The sequence below is a fragment of the Microcebus murinus genome, chromosome 10 (genome assembly GCF_040939455.1).
Source record: "Microcebus murinus isolate Inina chromosome 10, M.murinus_Inina_mat1.0, whole genome shotgun sequence".
NCBI lineage: Eukaryota > Metazoa > Chordata > Mammalia > Primates > Cheirogaleidae > Microcebus > Microcebus murinus.
This window is the reverse complement of record NC_134113.1, coordinates 49,386,947-49,404,159: the sequence shown is the minus strand read 5'-3', so window position 1 is coordinate 49,404,159 and position 17,213 is coordinate 49,386,947. Positions and strand designations below refer to the sequence as shown.

At 33.1% G+C, this 17,213-nt stretch overlaps 1 protein-coding gene across 1 annotated transcript in view; it reads left to right on the top strand.

The window, feature by feature from the left end:
• ADAMTS20 (ADAM metallopeptidase with thrombospondin type 1 motif 20) overlaps positions 1-17,213 on the top strand; it is a 163,010-nt gene that overhangs the window by 107,345 nt on the left and 38,452 nt on the right. Inside the window, exon 29 of the mRNA XM_012746250.3 lies at positions 15,689-15,856. Coding sequence (XP_012601704.2) covers positions 15,689-15,856 — 168 coding nt within the window. The remainder of the gene's footprint in view (positions 1-15,688; positions 15,857-17,213) is intronic.

Here is a 17,213-nt window from a genome sequence, read left to right as displayed (position 1 = left end):
CCAGTTCATTGCACATGTGCTCCATCACCATCCAAGTCCAGCTCTCAACCCACCCCCCACGGTCTATGCATCTGACCCACTAGTGTGTGTCTCTCTGAAACACCAGCAGATAGGGTGTGCACCCCTGCTCCACTACAAGTCCTCAGAGGGGTGAGTCCCACTATCTGTGGGGACCTCAGCCTGTAGCACACACCCAGCAGAGAGAAATGGCTATTGATGAACTTCTCTACTTGGTTATGCAGTCCCCATGGTGGGGAGGGGGTCCCACTCAGCCTGAGCTCTGTCTGCTTTGTCAGTTGCAGTGGATAGGGCAGGTGCAGGGGAGAAAATGTCCGGATGGGATAAAGCCAGCACTTCTCATGGCACTCTCCTGGGTGGTGCCCCTCACAGAATGCCCAAACTCCTGGGGCTCACTAGTGCACCGCCCCCTCCGTATTTGCCACCGTGCCTGGCCTCATGGAGGGTGGAAAAACCTTCAGTAAATTTGGTGTCCCACTGTTCCCTGAAAGCACATGTGGGGGGGAGGGGAATCTCCCCTTACCCTTTCACTGGGCTCGGAGCCTCTCTGGGTTTAATCCTTGCCTATATCTTCTCTTTGTCTTTTTCCTTCTCAGTTTCTTAATTTTCACTGTAGGGTCCCCAACCGGCTCTGATGTCTCTTTCTGTGATCCACACCTGAGCTGTGAGTCTCCTCTCTTTTATCTGATGTCCTGCTTTCACAGTCGGCCATCTTGCTGGAGTCCCTCCAGATTTTTAAAAATACACATTTGGCACATTGTTTCTGAAAATTTTACTTCAAAGTTTTAAAAATATGCATTTGGCAAAATCCCATAACACAAGAAACACTTCTAAACATTTTCAAATGTGTTTTCCTTAGTAGAAGTAGTTTAGAAAAGTAGTTGACTTCTCATCCACTGTTAAATGTCTCCTTTACCTTAATGGATAGATATTAGTATCACATTTTTATCATAGAAAAGAATCAGCAACTTTAGAACAAATCTCTTTTTTTCAGCTTTAAGAGCCCATTCATCTCCATGAGTTTGAGCATAACCAGCAAAACTCTGAGTACTTAAAACTAAAACAAAACCCAAGCGTGGCCACCAACAGCAGCAGTTGCTCATGGCACTCCTCTCATTACAGAGGGTTATGAGTTCCTACATGGGCATGTGCCCACTGCAATGGGCACACTGAAAGCAGATGAGAGTGATGACCTCCTCCTGTTGGGAAACCTAATGTATTACATATGTTGTATGTCAGACTGACATGTAGCCCCATACATTCCTGTAATTTTACTTTCCTGTAATTTTAGATAGAAAATAAATAAAAATAAATAGATGTTCTAAAGAAAGTATTTTTGGCATACCAGTGAATCACCTTACCATCTCTGAGCTTATGTATTCTTTTGAAAGTCTATGACTTAGGTATTTAGATACCTATGGGGAATACATATTCATTGACATCTCTCAAACCTCATAAACTAGAGTCAAGATTGGAATTACATAATTTGTTATTATGGTTATGCTCCCTCACCACCAAGATTGTACTTAAACACACACACTAATTTACCTATTTCCTAAGTCTAGTAGTAGAGATCTAGGAATTGCATTATGTTGTACTATGGAGTTTGATATATTAAAACTTTTACACATCATGTGACATGCATACATTTGTAAGAATTAAATATTGCAAAGTTTTTGGTAGTTCACTTAGTAGATCACATGGAAAATTCTTCTGTGCCAGTTGTTAACTGAGTTTGAGAGTGATCCTTGAAGACAGCTCAAAACTATTTTTGATCTTTGTGGGGTTTTGATATTTTGCAACTGTGACCCAGAGAAACTCAGAGGCTTTGGAAGTAATTGTGAGGGGAATGGTGGCCACTGAGTTGCCAAAAATCTATCCATCAATCCACTCATAATTGAGGTCCCATGTGCATCAGGCAGTGGGTTAAGAATTGTGAAAAACTGAAGATGAATAGGAATGGCATAATGTCCTCAAATGACTCACAGTCCAGGGGAAATTAAATATACATGCAAATAACTGCAACAAGGAAGAAAGGAGTATGGAAAGTCAGAAAATATGCATTCAGTTGGAGAAATGTGAAAAGATTTATGGAGGAGAAGGCATGGGTCTAAGACCATAGGTAGATAGGAATGAGTGGGAAAGATGGTGCCGGGTAGGAAACTATCTGGAGCAAAACCATAGAGACCATAAAGAAGTAGTTCAATTCGACTTGTTTGTGATGACAAACCAGTTTGTGAGACTGGTTTGTGAGAGACAAGGGTTGGGCATAAATTTAGAAATATGAGTTAGGGCTGTATCAAAGAGGACCAATGAGGAACATGCTTAAGACATTTTAAAATGTTTAAACATTCTAGAGATATAGAAAAACTATTGATTTTTTTGGAGTGGGGATCAGAACTATGTTTTGGGAAGACTAATTAACAATTCTCATTAAATATTTGCAAATTGAAAATGGGACAGACTGGAAATGAGAAGCCAACAGGGGAGTTTTCTAAAAGCTGAGAGTGATGATTTAGGGGCCATTTGTTCAGTTATTCATCAGGTATTTGAGGATTACTTATCCATGACGCATGTGTCTGCAGACAGAGCAGAAGAAGCCAGAGGAGAAGCATTTGATGGGGCTGTTCTTAATGAAAAGGTGGATGGCACCTGAAGAATGAAACATCCCATCAAGAACTCTATTGTCAAGAAAATAAAGTTGAGAAAAAGTCATGATGGGTAATTTTGAGATCAGTGAAGTTTGGCTTGGAAGAGAGTAAAACGTGGGCAGAAGAGAAGTCAGTTGGAGAGCACTGGGATCACAAACTGCTGTGTCAGGGGCCCACTTGATGGTGCAGAACAAGATTTTGAGTTAGATATTCTCATGTAAGAATATAATCTTGACTGTAGCTAGAGAAATGTAAACTTTAATTTACCAAAAAAACTTGAAGAGATATCATTATTCTTAAGCCTGCTGAAACATTAAATATCCAGTCTATCCTAGATCTTGTAGATAAGAATGACAGCTATATAGTATTAGCATACCTGAGTCTGAGCTGAGTGAGAGTCAACACTCCTGTTTTACTGATTGACCTTTGGCAAGTTGCTTAGCATTTCTAAGATTTCATTTTCTTAGAATGAAAATACTAGCTACCTAAAGAGGGTATTTAATTTTTTAGGATAAAATGGGACATTAGGAAAAGTGGTTGGCAAAGGGCCTGTCACATAAAGGCTCAATATATTTTCCTTATTATTATCACTTATCCAATAAGTACATAGTCCCTTTCCTCAAGGAGCTAAAAATCCAAATATAATAGAAAAGGCTAATAATATATTGAAGAATCTGAAACAAGATCTACTTAAATAACTTATACTCTAGTATAAGAGAGAAATTAATGGGACTGGTGTTTTTTTCTTCAATAAACTTTTATGGGAAAAAAAGCATCCAGCAAAACTTTAAATCATAATGGTACAGTTCATTGAATTTTCCAAAATGAACACACCTATGTAGATGGTGCCCAAACCAAGAACATCAGCACCATAGAAATTCTCACTCATGCCCTCTTGCAGTTACTATCCCCCCTTTTCTGACATCAAATATCGTAGATTAGTTTGCCTGCTTTTGAACTTTACAAAGATGGGACCAGGGCAATTTGTTTGTGAAAGCCACAATACTATGTTTGAGATTCATTCATGTTTCATATAATTGTAATTTCTCACTACAATTTAGTAATGTATTACTTGTATAAACATATAATTCTGTGACTTGTATGAATGAATATGATTGGTATTATTATTTATCCTCCAGTTGACAGACATAAGCTATCAAAATCTATGAGAATTAGTGAAAAAGCAGTCCTAAGGGGAAAACGCATAGCCTTAAATGCCTACAGGAAAAAGACAGAAAGATCACAAATCAACAATCTAATGACATGTCTCAAGGAACTAGAAAAGGAAGAGCAAACCAAACCAAGTCTAGCATAAGAAAAGAAATAGCTAAAGTCAGAGCAGAACTAAATGAAATGGAAAACCAAAGAACAATACAAAGGATCAATGAGACAAAAAGTTGAGTCTTTGAAAGATAAACAAAATTGATAGACTTCTTGCTAGATAAACCAGGAATAGAAAAGAAAGGATCCAGATAAACTCAATTAGAAATCAAAAAGGAGATATTACAACTGATACTGTTGTATCAGTCACAATACTATGAATATTCTGAAAATCTTTATACACATAAACTCAAAAATGTAGAGGAAATGGACAAATTCCTGGAAACACACAACCTCCCAAGACTCAATCAGGAAGAAATAAAACTCCTGAATAGACCAATAAAAAAGCTTCCAACAACAACAACAAAAAAGCCCCAGACTAGATAGATCCACAGTTGAATTTTACCAGATATACAAAGAATAGGTGGTACCCATACTGCAGAAATGATTCCATAACATCAAAAATTAGGAAATCCTTCCCAACTCATTATATGAAGCCAGTATCACTTTGATACCAAAGCCAGGAAAGGACACAACAACAAAAAAAGAAAACTATAGACCAATATCCCTTATGGATATAGATGCAAAAATCCTCAATAAAATACTAGCAAACTAAATTCAATAGCACATCAAAAAAATAATCCAGCATGACCAAGTGGGCTTCATCCCAGGGATGTAACAATGATTCAACATATATAAATCAATAAACGTGATTCACGAAATTATTGTGATTCTTGACATATTTTTAAAATATTGTTTTATTTTAAAATAGGGTTTGGGTATATCTTCAAAATCAGGAGAAACTCCCAATTTCCCCTTTCTTATACTTCTACATGAAGCATGAATTATTTAAGGAATTTTTTTCAATTGAAGTGCACATAGCCTCAGTTATATCCTAGTGAAACTTTCTAAAGTAGGAGACCAATATAGCCCACTTCTTTTGGGGAAAACTACATGATTAGTATTCCTTATTTTTTAGCTATGTATATATTTATTTTTATTATATATATATATATAACATTTGCTTCCAATTTTTCTGCTATACCCTAAGGTAAATTCTTCCTCTACAGGGAAAGTATTTGTAGACAGTTGTTTTTCTCTGTCTTCTTTTTTCCTGGTTAAATATTTAATTTTTTTTCCAATTCTTTAGTCATCCCAATCTCCTTTATGATCCTCTCTAAATGTGACTCCTACCACAGGCCCCTGCCCCCCCAATCTTCCTCCTCTGATCTGGCATGGATGGTCTCTACACTGCTATACAATTCTCTCATTCTGAGAAATTCTTTAACTCATCTTTGGTTTTGATAACTTTTCTTACATCACATATATTTCTTTTGGTTTCACTTTCTCATACTAAAACATTTCTTCCTGTACCTTCCTTAAAAACATAAAATTGAGAGGTACATTTTTCTATCTGTGTAAATATGGAAATGTCTTTAGTCAATCCTTATGTTGGTTGGCTATAAAATTCTAGCTTGAAACTAATTTTCCTCAAAATTGTTAAATATTACCTCTTTTCCTCTAGCATTCTGAGCTATTATTGAGAAATCTGATGTGGTTCTGATTCCTGATATCTGTTATGTGCCCTTGATTCCGTGTCTGTTCCACTGAAGCTTTTGGTATCTTCTTGTTTGCCCTGTCATTCTGATAGATATTTCATGATGAAGTGACAGTGCTCGTGTGTGTGTGTGTGTGTGTGTGTGTGTGTGTGTTTACAATTTAGTTGGCTAGTCATTCTGTAAGCCCTTTCATTAAGGACTTATAGTGAGAAAATGTGTTGTATTATGTCTTTGATAATTTCTATGCACCCATTTTTTAAATTCTTCTTGTGCTCTTTCTAGTTAAATATTGGGATTCTTGAGTTGGTCTTCTAATTTTCTTTTTATTCTTCTTACTTTCTACATCTGTATTTTGGTTTTACTTGATGGGAAATTTTCTCAATATCCAAACCAACCATTGAATTATTTATTTTAATTACCATATTTTTAATTATAAAAAGTTTTCCTTGTATTTTATTTGTTCTTATATCATAGTATTCTATTCTTCTTTTGTCCACATTGCATCTACTAGCTCTCTCCTATTAATTACAGAGGGTTTTTTTTTTGAGGTTTTCTCTTTATTGTCTCTTTATAAAGACAATTTCAGGATTTGAGAAAGGAAGAAAAAGAAATTGAAGTTTAATATGCCTTTAGACTATTGTGCCAAGCACTATTTTAGGTTCATTTATACAATGTCTCATTTAATCTCACAACCATCCTGAGGTGTAGATGTTATTATTGACACAGCCACTGGAAGCCTGAGATTCAAATGTATATCTCTTCTTCCAAATCCCAAGCCCTTTTTATTATGCCATCTCCTATTACGCAGTAGTGAAAATTATGAAACCCTACTTTAAATTTTAACATAAATAATTCATTTTATCTGATTAGGGTAAGAATTTAAAAATTAAGTTCACTGAAACATGAAATTCATTCCTAAAATATGCTTTCCTCAACTTGTATTGCATATGGGAAGTAGACATTAATATGTGCAATGGGCAATGAATAGGTAGTGGTCTTTTAATCTCAACTCTGACTTTTCCCTTTTCAAAGCATTCACAGAGCTCATTTATTTCTCATCTGAGAGTTCTCTGTGCATATTCCTGTTTAGACGTTTATAACCCTACTTAAAAGCAAATTTCTTGGCTTTATTTCTGTTAACTCCCACAGCTAGCACATAAAACATTTGTAGAAACTTGAAATGGTAAATCCTGATATTTTTCTGGCACTTGATTTTAAGAATTTTGTAAATGTTACCATAGTAAGTAATGCCTTTAAAGTCAATATTTTTAAAGGTATGCTTTAGTTATTTTTCTGATCTCTTTGCCTTTTTTTTTTTTTTATGATCTACCCACACTGAATAGTTTCCTGCTTTGTTCCATCCAGGAAGTCAGATGCTCATGATTCTGGATGTAGGCTCCCAAGGGTAAGATAGGAGTAGGCTTTTTTATAATGGAATGTGCCATACATTCTTGAAAAAGCAATATTTCAGGTTGTTGTGATTTGTATAAAAGCATCAAGAAAAAGTAAATTCACAATAATGGCCCCCAAAGAATTGTTAAAATTAGACAAGATTTATGTTATTCTCCTATTAACCATACCCATTTTTCCATGACACCATATAATTGTAAAGATTCATGTTACTGGATGAATCAATAAAAACTCTAAACAGGGACTCTCTGGATGAGTTCCACTTGCTAAACAGATTTTTATAGAGGAGTCTGAAATGTTCATTTTCCCTTTGTAGTACACAGAAACTACACTACTGGACGCAAAGTTAAGAGAAATTATAAGCTTTAAAGCAATGGCAGTTTTTCCTGAGTATTTTTTACTATAAATAGTGCTTACATTTTTAATTAGATTTACATTTACTATTGCTTCTAGCAAAATAAACCCAACTATAATAATTAATGTTTGCAGGTATTAAATGATTCTTTATCAGAACTTAATTGTTGAAGAAAACTAATCCACTAATTGAGTCCTTTTGTTATCACCTACTGGAGTGATTTCTCATTCTGATTCTGTAGAAAATAATAATATATGATAAGTAAATATTTGTGTATAAGGTACTTGCATAAGTTACTGAAGCTTTTCTACATTTTTTTATATTTGAAAGTGAAACTAATCATAAAACTTTTCCAAAGTTAAAATTTAGAAAATATTATCAATTTTTTTAAAGAAAAATATCTTTAAATATTACTTCCAATTGAATATTGCATTGCTTAGCCAAGAACTGTAAATCCATTATAAATGTACATACATATGTATGTACACACTCAAAAATATATATAATTATTACAATGATATTAATGTAATGAAAGTTTGCTGGCTATGTTTGTTATTAATCATTTTCTTTTTGTCCTTTAGGTTGAGAGTCAAACATGATTGCAAATTAATCTGAGTTTTAAATTTTTAAATGTCTAGAGTTATAATTTTAAATATGATTAGATGCAATGCAATAGAATGAAATATTTCAGTGATAAAGATTTTTAAAACCAAACACTGTCTTGACATATTAGAGTTGTACAGTCAAAGGATGTCTATAACAGGTTAGAAAGGAAATTTTCAAACTCCATTAAACTTTAAAACTGTAAGTATAATCTTTCAGGAAACACCATGAATGGGGTCCCTGTTGATGGATTTAGTATCATACTCCCTGGCGCACATGTGCATTGAATTAAATGAACAGTAGCAGTACTATTTTATACAGTTGACATTCTACTCTTAATATGAATATTTTGTCATTTGGTTTTTGTTTTAAACAAAGGGATATCCTACTCTACTATAGCTACTTTAATGTTTTACTTCTTTAATAATTGAGAAGCTCAATTTAAAATATCCCATTCTAGGGAATGAACTTAAATTATAAAGTAGTTGTGTAAAACTTGTATGTAAGATTTTACTGTAGTGAAACTTTATTTTTTCTCTTAGATATGCAAATATCATTGGCTTCCTGAATATTTCAAAAAATGCTGATTCTTTGGTTAAGATGCAGCCTCTTTATCTTTAAAGAATGTTATAATAGGCTTCTTTAAAAAATAAAGCACATATGCATGGATGAATATAAACAATAATAGTTTATTTCTCCGAATATCTGATGTCTGGTCTATTTTGTCCTGAAATTCTATCATTTTCTTAATATGTTACTTCATACACTAATATTTTATTTCATAATAGTGTTCTACAGATGCTTATTCACTAAAACATTGTTTAAAAAATTCCCTAGCAAAATAACTATGATCAAGATTTTTTCATTAAAAAATGTTAACATTTCTACAGAAACATGAAATAGTGTAACTTTAAAAAAATATTAAAACAGCACAAATAGTACATGTTATTGCAATATTGAAAAGTACATTGATACTTTTGGAATTGCCACTTAAGACTAAGGAAAAACACAGTGAATCCTCTAAATTATTCCCAGAGAGAGACTCCAAAACCTGATTATCTTTTAGCTATTACAATATGTTGGTGTTTAAATCAAAGCCACTCTGTTATACATTGTATATTAATGCTTCTTATGTAGTTACATTTGTCTTGATGGAAATGATTTATAAGGATAAGGTAGATTTAGATTTATAAAGTATAATAAGTGTATTTCTGTGGGTTTAGCTCTCCTTAAACAGAAGGGATGTCTGAACCGTCTTGTCATTCTGTTAGTAGGTTTTCTTTGATTGTCTGCAGAAATTAGCTAATACTTGGCATACAATGAGCAATAGATAGACCTGATACCTAGTTGTATGGTATTAAGTGTTTATATTTTCAGTGGTGACTTATGGACCTTGCTTTCAGAAAACAAAGAGAATTAAAGTGATATCTAGTATTAACGTAAATATTTGTTTCTTTAACTGATCATCTGATGACTTCCTCAGGATTATGTTTTGAAAAAATCAGAAAATTTCAAAAATTTTGAAAGGCAAAATGAAATTCAATAATAGTACCTCAGTTATGTTTGTTCAGTTTTGTATTTTCTTATTGTCATTTTTTGTTTAATAACAACCTGGGGAAACTAAAATTAAATAAAATTGCTGAGGGAGAAAAATTATGACTATTAAGTTTATGTCTAGTTAGATTATTTATGGTCACTGAAAAACTGAATGCTCTCATTTTTAACCATCCCCAAAATTGTTTTTGAAAAAGCATAACAAATAAACTGTTTCTAATTATATTGTCAGATTTTGAAATATTCTATTTAATTTTAAATACTTTTTTTCTATCAGCAAATGAATAGGTATGTCAAGGGAGCAGTACTTTGTTATAAGATACTTCTAGTTCTTATCAATTGACCTGGAATAACTAAATAACTTCTGCTTATTTTAAACAATGGGATCATTGCTAAATTGACTTGCTGAAAATCTATTTGGAGAACTGGCAATAATTTAGGCTATGTACAGAATTAATTTAGAATATTATAAATTAAAAACAAGAATTTATATGAAGGAAACATATGTATGAAGGAAAACTGGGCTTTTCTTTAAAATTCCTCTTAATGATTGATTGTTTATCTTGATAGTCACTAAAATATTTAATGTAAAACTTACAGTTGATGTCAGAGCCCTTTTTCTAATATTGTGTTTCTAATACTAATTTTTAAATGTTAAGTATTGAATATTAGTTTTAATACTCTTAGGGATGTTAGGTTAAAGTTTCCATGATTAACATAGAAACAAAAATATATATCTTTATCTATAGATGACACTGTGCAGAAGTGAAATGGATATGACTATTTTTCTAGACAAGCTTAATTAAAATAGACCATATGTATAATTAATTCTTACTTTTAATTTCTATTTCACTTGACATTTTATAGACCAAACGTCAGATTTTTTTTTTCAAATATCCAAATAAGGAATATTTATAGCTAAAATTGAGGATGTCAATTACTATGTAAAATAACCATTAAATTAGAAATGTACCATATAAAATCAGTTCGTGAGCCACCAGTGGAATCTCTACCATTTTAGAGGAACATTGGTGAGTAAAATAGTATAAAATCCTGTGGTTCATGGTGCGTTGGAATTATTTCCTTCTTTTAGAAGGAATGTTGAATGGTTCATGATACATTAAATTAGAAACAAATGATTCTTGGTTCTTTCTATTTTTTATGATTTCCTGCAATATGTCTTTTCTGAGTAGATTTTATAGTCTGGAAGGGAAAACAGACATAGAGCAGATAATTATAGGTATACAACGCATAACAAAGGAGAAACTCAGGGCATTAGCAAAAGCCAATAAGAAATGTACATAATCTGGTCTGAGTTGGACATCAGACATCCCCCATTAGAGAAGGGGGCCTTGCAGAGGAAATGAGATTTAAAGTTTACATTGAAAAATATGTAAGGATGAAATAGGCGAAGGTGTTTGGATGGGAGGAAATAACATGTGTAAAGGTCTTGAACTGGGAAGGAATATTTTCCAGGAAACAATGTTCACACATTGACTCTCCATTCACTCATTCTCTGTCTGTGTCATCTTCCCCATTCCACTTGCATTATGGGAGACATTTTCGACCTTGTCTTGCATATAACCAATGTGATGTTCTGCAGTACCCTTTTGGTTATTTGATTCTAATATATATATATATTTTACATTTTGCTATAGCATTACAAATGTCTTTAGAAATTTCTTAGTTTGGCTAGTTCTCTCTTTTTTAAAGAAAATCCCTTCCTCTTTACTTTGACCTAGACATGTATATGAAATAGGTAATATTTTACCAGTATTATGTATGAAAAATGAGGGTCCAGTGAGGTTAAAGAACTTACCTATGGTTACCCAGCTTGTAAAGTCTATAAAAGGCACAGTTTATGCATGATTACTGTGTAATGGTATAGTTAGTTTTCAGGGCTATTTCATGACTAGTCAGGGTACATACTAATTCTCCTAGTACCTGTGTATTTCCTGCTAGAGTCAGAAAGGTTACAGGGCCAGATCAATATAAAAATTTATGGAAGCCTTAAAAAACTCAAGCCTTCTAATTCCTAGAACTAAATAAGTTTAATTTCCTTATTTTATTTTGTTTAGTAATTTAACTTTTCTGAATTAAATTAAGCAACAAGACTCCCACAAATTAAGTCCATTCATTAACTCTTCTCTGGTATCCTTATATATAAACAAACAAAATAATCCACACCTCAAATATCAGAAGTAATCTTCTTCTATAATTATATACAACTTTTCTCTAAAAATAAGAATATACCTGTTCCAAAGTTAATCATATCAGAGGGGACTAATTAATTCCAACTCTCCATCTTGGGATGGGAAGTACCAGGCAAGCTCAACAGCTCTGGAGATTCTGTTACAGTTTTTGGGGCTCACAAATTGTACATTTGTTTCAAATGCCCTGTTTTATCATAAATAGACATTTGTGTTCACCTAATTTACAAGAATTGTCATTTCAGGGTACTGATATGTTTATTTAATATCACCACTTCTGAAGTGAGTTGTGTTCTGTATCTACTGTTCATTGTAGTCACAGAAAAAACCTGAGCTTACGTCAATTAAGGGGCATAGAGGTGATTTTCAAGAAAAAGTTTTTAAACAGGAATGCTATAAATGAATTATACAGCATTAATAAAACTTCAGGGTATAGAATAGTGTCAGGGATATAAAACAGAGAGAGGAAAAGAAGAAAAAATTGCCAGGGTACTAGAAAAAAGAACTGCCATGTTTGGATGTTCCTACCAAATGGGCTATTTTGTGTAATCTTTACAACTCGGAAAGTGCTGTGGTTTGAGAGGAGGTAGCATTTCACTACTTGTTTACTCTGTGGCTGCCTCATTCCAACTAAAACATAATTCTTTGAATAACATGTTCTCTTTTACTTTAGAGAAATGCCCACATGGAATTCATTAGACATGATAAAATATTGTGCATATTCCTCTTTAGATCTTGAAGAAAGACAGCTCTACTTTTAAAATGTATCCAAAACATAATTTATTGTATAATTCTTTGATTTTGTATTTTTTCTGTCATTATGAAAGGACTTCAAGTTTATTAACCAATATATTTTTTGGTATTTAAGTTGTTTAATTTTAGAGCTTAATAAAAGCATTAATGATAAGTTGCTTATACCAGAAATCAACATCAGTTAATCAGCTGATATTTAATGCGCATGCTACTTTGTAGCTAATATGGGTGATCTGAAAGGACTTGACCTTCAGGGCGCAGGGTAGGTAAAGCATGTGACAAAAGAAGAAAATGATGAAGTGCTAAAAACAGGGTGGGACTCAGAGGAGTTCAGAGAAATGAAATATTGTTATGTATTTATCCTAGACATGGGACTGGCTTTAAGTATAAATAATATTTAGAAAGTACCAGGGGAAGTGATTAGGTAAAGGAAATAATAGTTAGGCCCTGTTGTTGAGTGCATATGTCACATTAAAGCAATTGCAGTATATCTAAATAGAGCAAAGGTTTCACAATGAAAAGGCAGAATATACATTTGGAAAAGTATGTTGACTAAAATTTGGTGGACCAAGAATGTAAGAAAGAGTGTAAGTTTTAGTTTGCTATTACAGATAATAGAGAGTCATTGTCAGTTCTTGAGCAAAAAAGAGCAATGTTTAAAAAAATTAAGTTTGATCATAGTTTTTATGTTTGTAAAATATGCTTATAAAATATGAAATATAAAAATATATGAAAATATGTTGATAAAAATACTTTTATGTTTAAAAATAGTCTAGAATAGACTAATAATAGACTATTTTAGTCTAATTAAAATAAGAGAAAGAATCAAAGATGATGTAGAGTTATAATTAGTGTAGGAGAATATTCCATTTTACAAAGAATAATCTTAATTTTGACAATGTAGTACATGTCCACGTTTAAATTTAATTCATATATATTGCTTAGAGAAGAAATATATTGTTGAATTCTAAAGTAGAATCTTGAATTTAATCTGTCTCTCCTTATGATGCATAGTTTTCTAAATGAATTGACCATTCTTATCAGAAATATCAACAATTTACTGTATATTTATTGAGCAATTCTTGGATTCTTGGCACTATAAAAAGAACTGTGGGAATTTTACAAAGCAGACACACATGGGCAATGTCTAGATAAGATATATCAAACAAATACATAAGATCATCCATCTTTGTCCACCAACGAACATACTGAGTTTTATATCACCTTTTCCTTGGGTACTTAGCAAATATTCCAGAAAGAAATGGCTACTTTCCATGAATTTCTTAATTCCATTATATTTTTAATTGTATAATTTTAATAGTATTTAGTATCTTTCAGTGTTTTTGTTTTTCTGATCTTCACTGGGTTTAATATTACTTAAGACCTACTCTGACATAATCCATTTCATAGATGGTGTGTGTCATTTAGATTATAAGGACTTTGAGTATAAATAAATCAAGGGCAAAAGCAAGAGATGATATGTAATGAATCTGCACACGAATCCTGACAATAATTATTACTTAAAGGGGCTATCAGGAAGAGTAATAATTGCTTCCTTTGTTCAAAAGGTCACTATTCAAAAGTAAGAAAAATAATATATATCTGAGGGGGAAAACATTCTTCCATGTGTGAACATGTGTGTACTCAAAGTTATTAGCACACTCCCTTATAATATGTGTTTGATACTTTAGAATATTTGATTTTTTAGTGTACAATATGTTATACCCTTTGAAAAATAAGCAATGAAGGAAGGAAATAGGCAGTAAAGTGCCCAAGATAAGTGGCCAGAGAAGAGTAGAGCATATAAGTAGGTCTAAATCACCAGGAGGAAAGAACGTTGTCTTAATACAGTATATGAAGATCCATTAGAGATTTTCACAGAACCAAATTTGTTCTAAGAGAGGCTTTAAGTATTAATGAAGGGAGGAGAGAGAGAATATGCAGGATATGATAACATTAAGTCTTAATAATCAAAGTATTGAGTTAAATTAATTGCCTACACAAATGGGATATAGCATTGCAGATAATATAAAAAGGCAAATTACCCCCAAACGATTCATTTTTAAAAGTTTAGAGTGTTTTAAGCATCTAATGGTCTGTGTAGATAGTCTAATAGTCCATGAACTCACAATATACATAAAATGCATAATATATTGTCTAATGTTCTCAGAACTCAGTCTATGTTTCTAAATGAAACCATATGTCAACAGCTGTCTCAGAGGAATGAGAAGAGTTGTCTGGACTCCATTTTTTCCTTGCTTAACTTTGCCCTCCTGCATATATCATGCTGAAATTGTCAGTATCCTTTCTGAGACTGTATGAAGGACAATGGTGGCAAAGGAGGCTAATATTTACTGAGGATCTATCATGTGTAATAGGACTGGATTAGACATTTCATGTTTCTTATGTTACTTTTCCTAACAAGTTTGGAAGATTGGTGTTATTATCTTCATTTTATAAATAAAGAAACCGAGGCTTGGAGGAGTGATGAAATGTGCCTTAACTCACCCAGCAGTAAGTGGCAGAGCTGCTGCTCAATGCCTGCGCCCACATTCTTTCCACCACATTGCACTGGCCTCACTCGAAAATGACAACTGGCTGAAAAATGAAGTCAAATCATTGTTTAATCTATATATATATAAAAGACTTTAGGGTTTTCTGTTTGTTTGTTTGTTTGTTTTACTAAATGTATTAGAGCGTTGCTAGTAGAGAGAGACATCTTCCAAATTGATGCAGAGACAAACCTGAACTGAATTATACTTTAAGGAATAAAATTTCTGCTTTCTCAGTCACATTCTGCACTGAGAGACCACTGAATTTTTTTAAAACACAGAAAACACACTTTGCAATGTGGAAAAGCATATGGGGATAAAAATAGAATAGATGTTGACTCTCTTTACAAAATTGAAAGCAAGTTTTATTGGATGATGCATGATAAAAGGAGTTAATTGAAGACAATCTTTAACCTTAAAAGATCTAAAGCATTTATGAGCCAGAAGAGTGCCTGGTGTATTATAGGCAACCAATATTTTTTGTAGAATTAATTACAAAATCATCATATTACCTTATGATAACATCATTTGATGGTACAAAGCAGATTGGGAAATTTCAACTTTTCTCTAATTAGAAATACTGGAGTATATCTTAATAAAAATATCAAAGCAATGATATTTTGATTGTTTCATTTTATACTTCTTGAAGATAAAATTAAATTAAGAAAAAAATGAATCAAATGCATTCATATTTCTTTTCTAGTGTTCAGCTTCTTGTGGTAAAGGTATAAAGTACCGTGAGGTGCTTTGCATTGACCAGTTCCAAGGGAAATTAGAAGAAAAATATTGTAGCCATCTACAGAAACCTCGAACTCACAAAGCTTGTAGATCTGTCAGATGCCCTTCATGGAAAGCCAATAGATGGAAGGAGGTATGTGATGTATTTTAAAATTAAATATATATATATATATATGTATTTTATTTTTACATAGTAAATCTTAAATCATTCTTTGTGTTTTCAAAACACAATGAATGTTTTACTCTTCTAAAATGTACTTTATTCTATTACACACTTTTTGCCACTATGTCCTAAATGAATACTGTACAGTGTTAACACACTTGCTAAGTCTATAGTTAAATAACAAATTACCTATTTGATTTTTGTGGCTATAGATTTTATTAGAAGTTTTGTTATTGAATATTAGTAGTATTCGGTGGGTGAGGGGCTTACTGATAGTTATAACAATATTTCTGGTAATCTAACAGTAAAATATATATGATGATGCATTTAGTAACTGCCTCGTTTCCACCCCCAAATCTTGGATTTGAGCTAAGGTTGCACCCTGGAGAGAGAATTAGTCCAGACTAGAATTGTAATAGGTGTTCGAGAGTTAGGGAGGTGTCAGAGCTAGTAACCTAGGTTGGCCTAGAGTGGAAAGACTCAGTAAAAATCCAGGCTGAGAATTCAGTTTATGAAAGAAAGGTGATTAATACTAGCCTGGCATGCTCAGGGAAGACAGCTCAAAATCGAAATTAGGGTAGGCATGCATCTGAAAGCAGTTGTCAAGCAACCCCAGCTTGGAAAATATTGACAAGGCCAATGCTGTAAATGAAGTTAAAGACATTAACTGGAGTAATTTCCTGAAGACCAATTTCAGTGGGGCTAGGCTTTCAACACAGCCACCTGGCTGCTCTCAGTAGTGCCTCAGGGTACTTAATCGTTTCTTCAAGGGCCTGGTCCTGCAAAGGAAATAGAAGTCTATCATCTGCTCCAGGAACTTTCTTATCTCTGTCAGATGTTTGAGTTATGCATGTGAGGGAGCTAGAGGAAAGGGTTCCCCTGGGCTGCTAAGTCATTATCTCTTGGAGGTCAGCACCTCAAGGCGGGGTACTCGGCTTTTGAGTTGCATTAATATCAGTGGATTATTGATACTGAATAAAAGGTTCCCAAATTGAGGGAAAATCTCAAATTTCTTGTAGAAGAGGCAGCCTCTGTCAAGTGTTAATGTACTGGGAATTGTGATTAATGTTTGACTGAAAACTAGTTAATGCATATCTGTTTTTCATCACACACACACACACACACACAGATATATTCTTGAGCATTTGCTTCTACATTAAATTTTGGTCAAGTGTCATGCTTTAACAGATACCATGTTGTAAAAGATGTCTCCATTAACTTGTTTTATTTAGTAAATGTCACTGTTACCTAAGTTGTTCCAGAAAGAAACACTGGCTCCATCCTGTCTTCTTCTCTTTTGCTTTCACAATTAGTCACTCAATGGGCT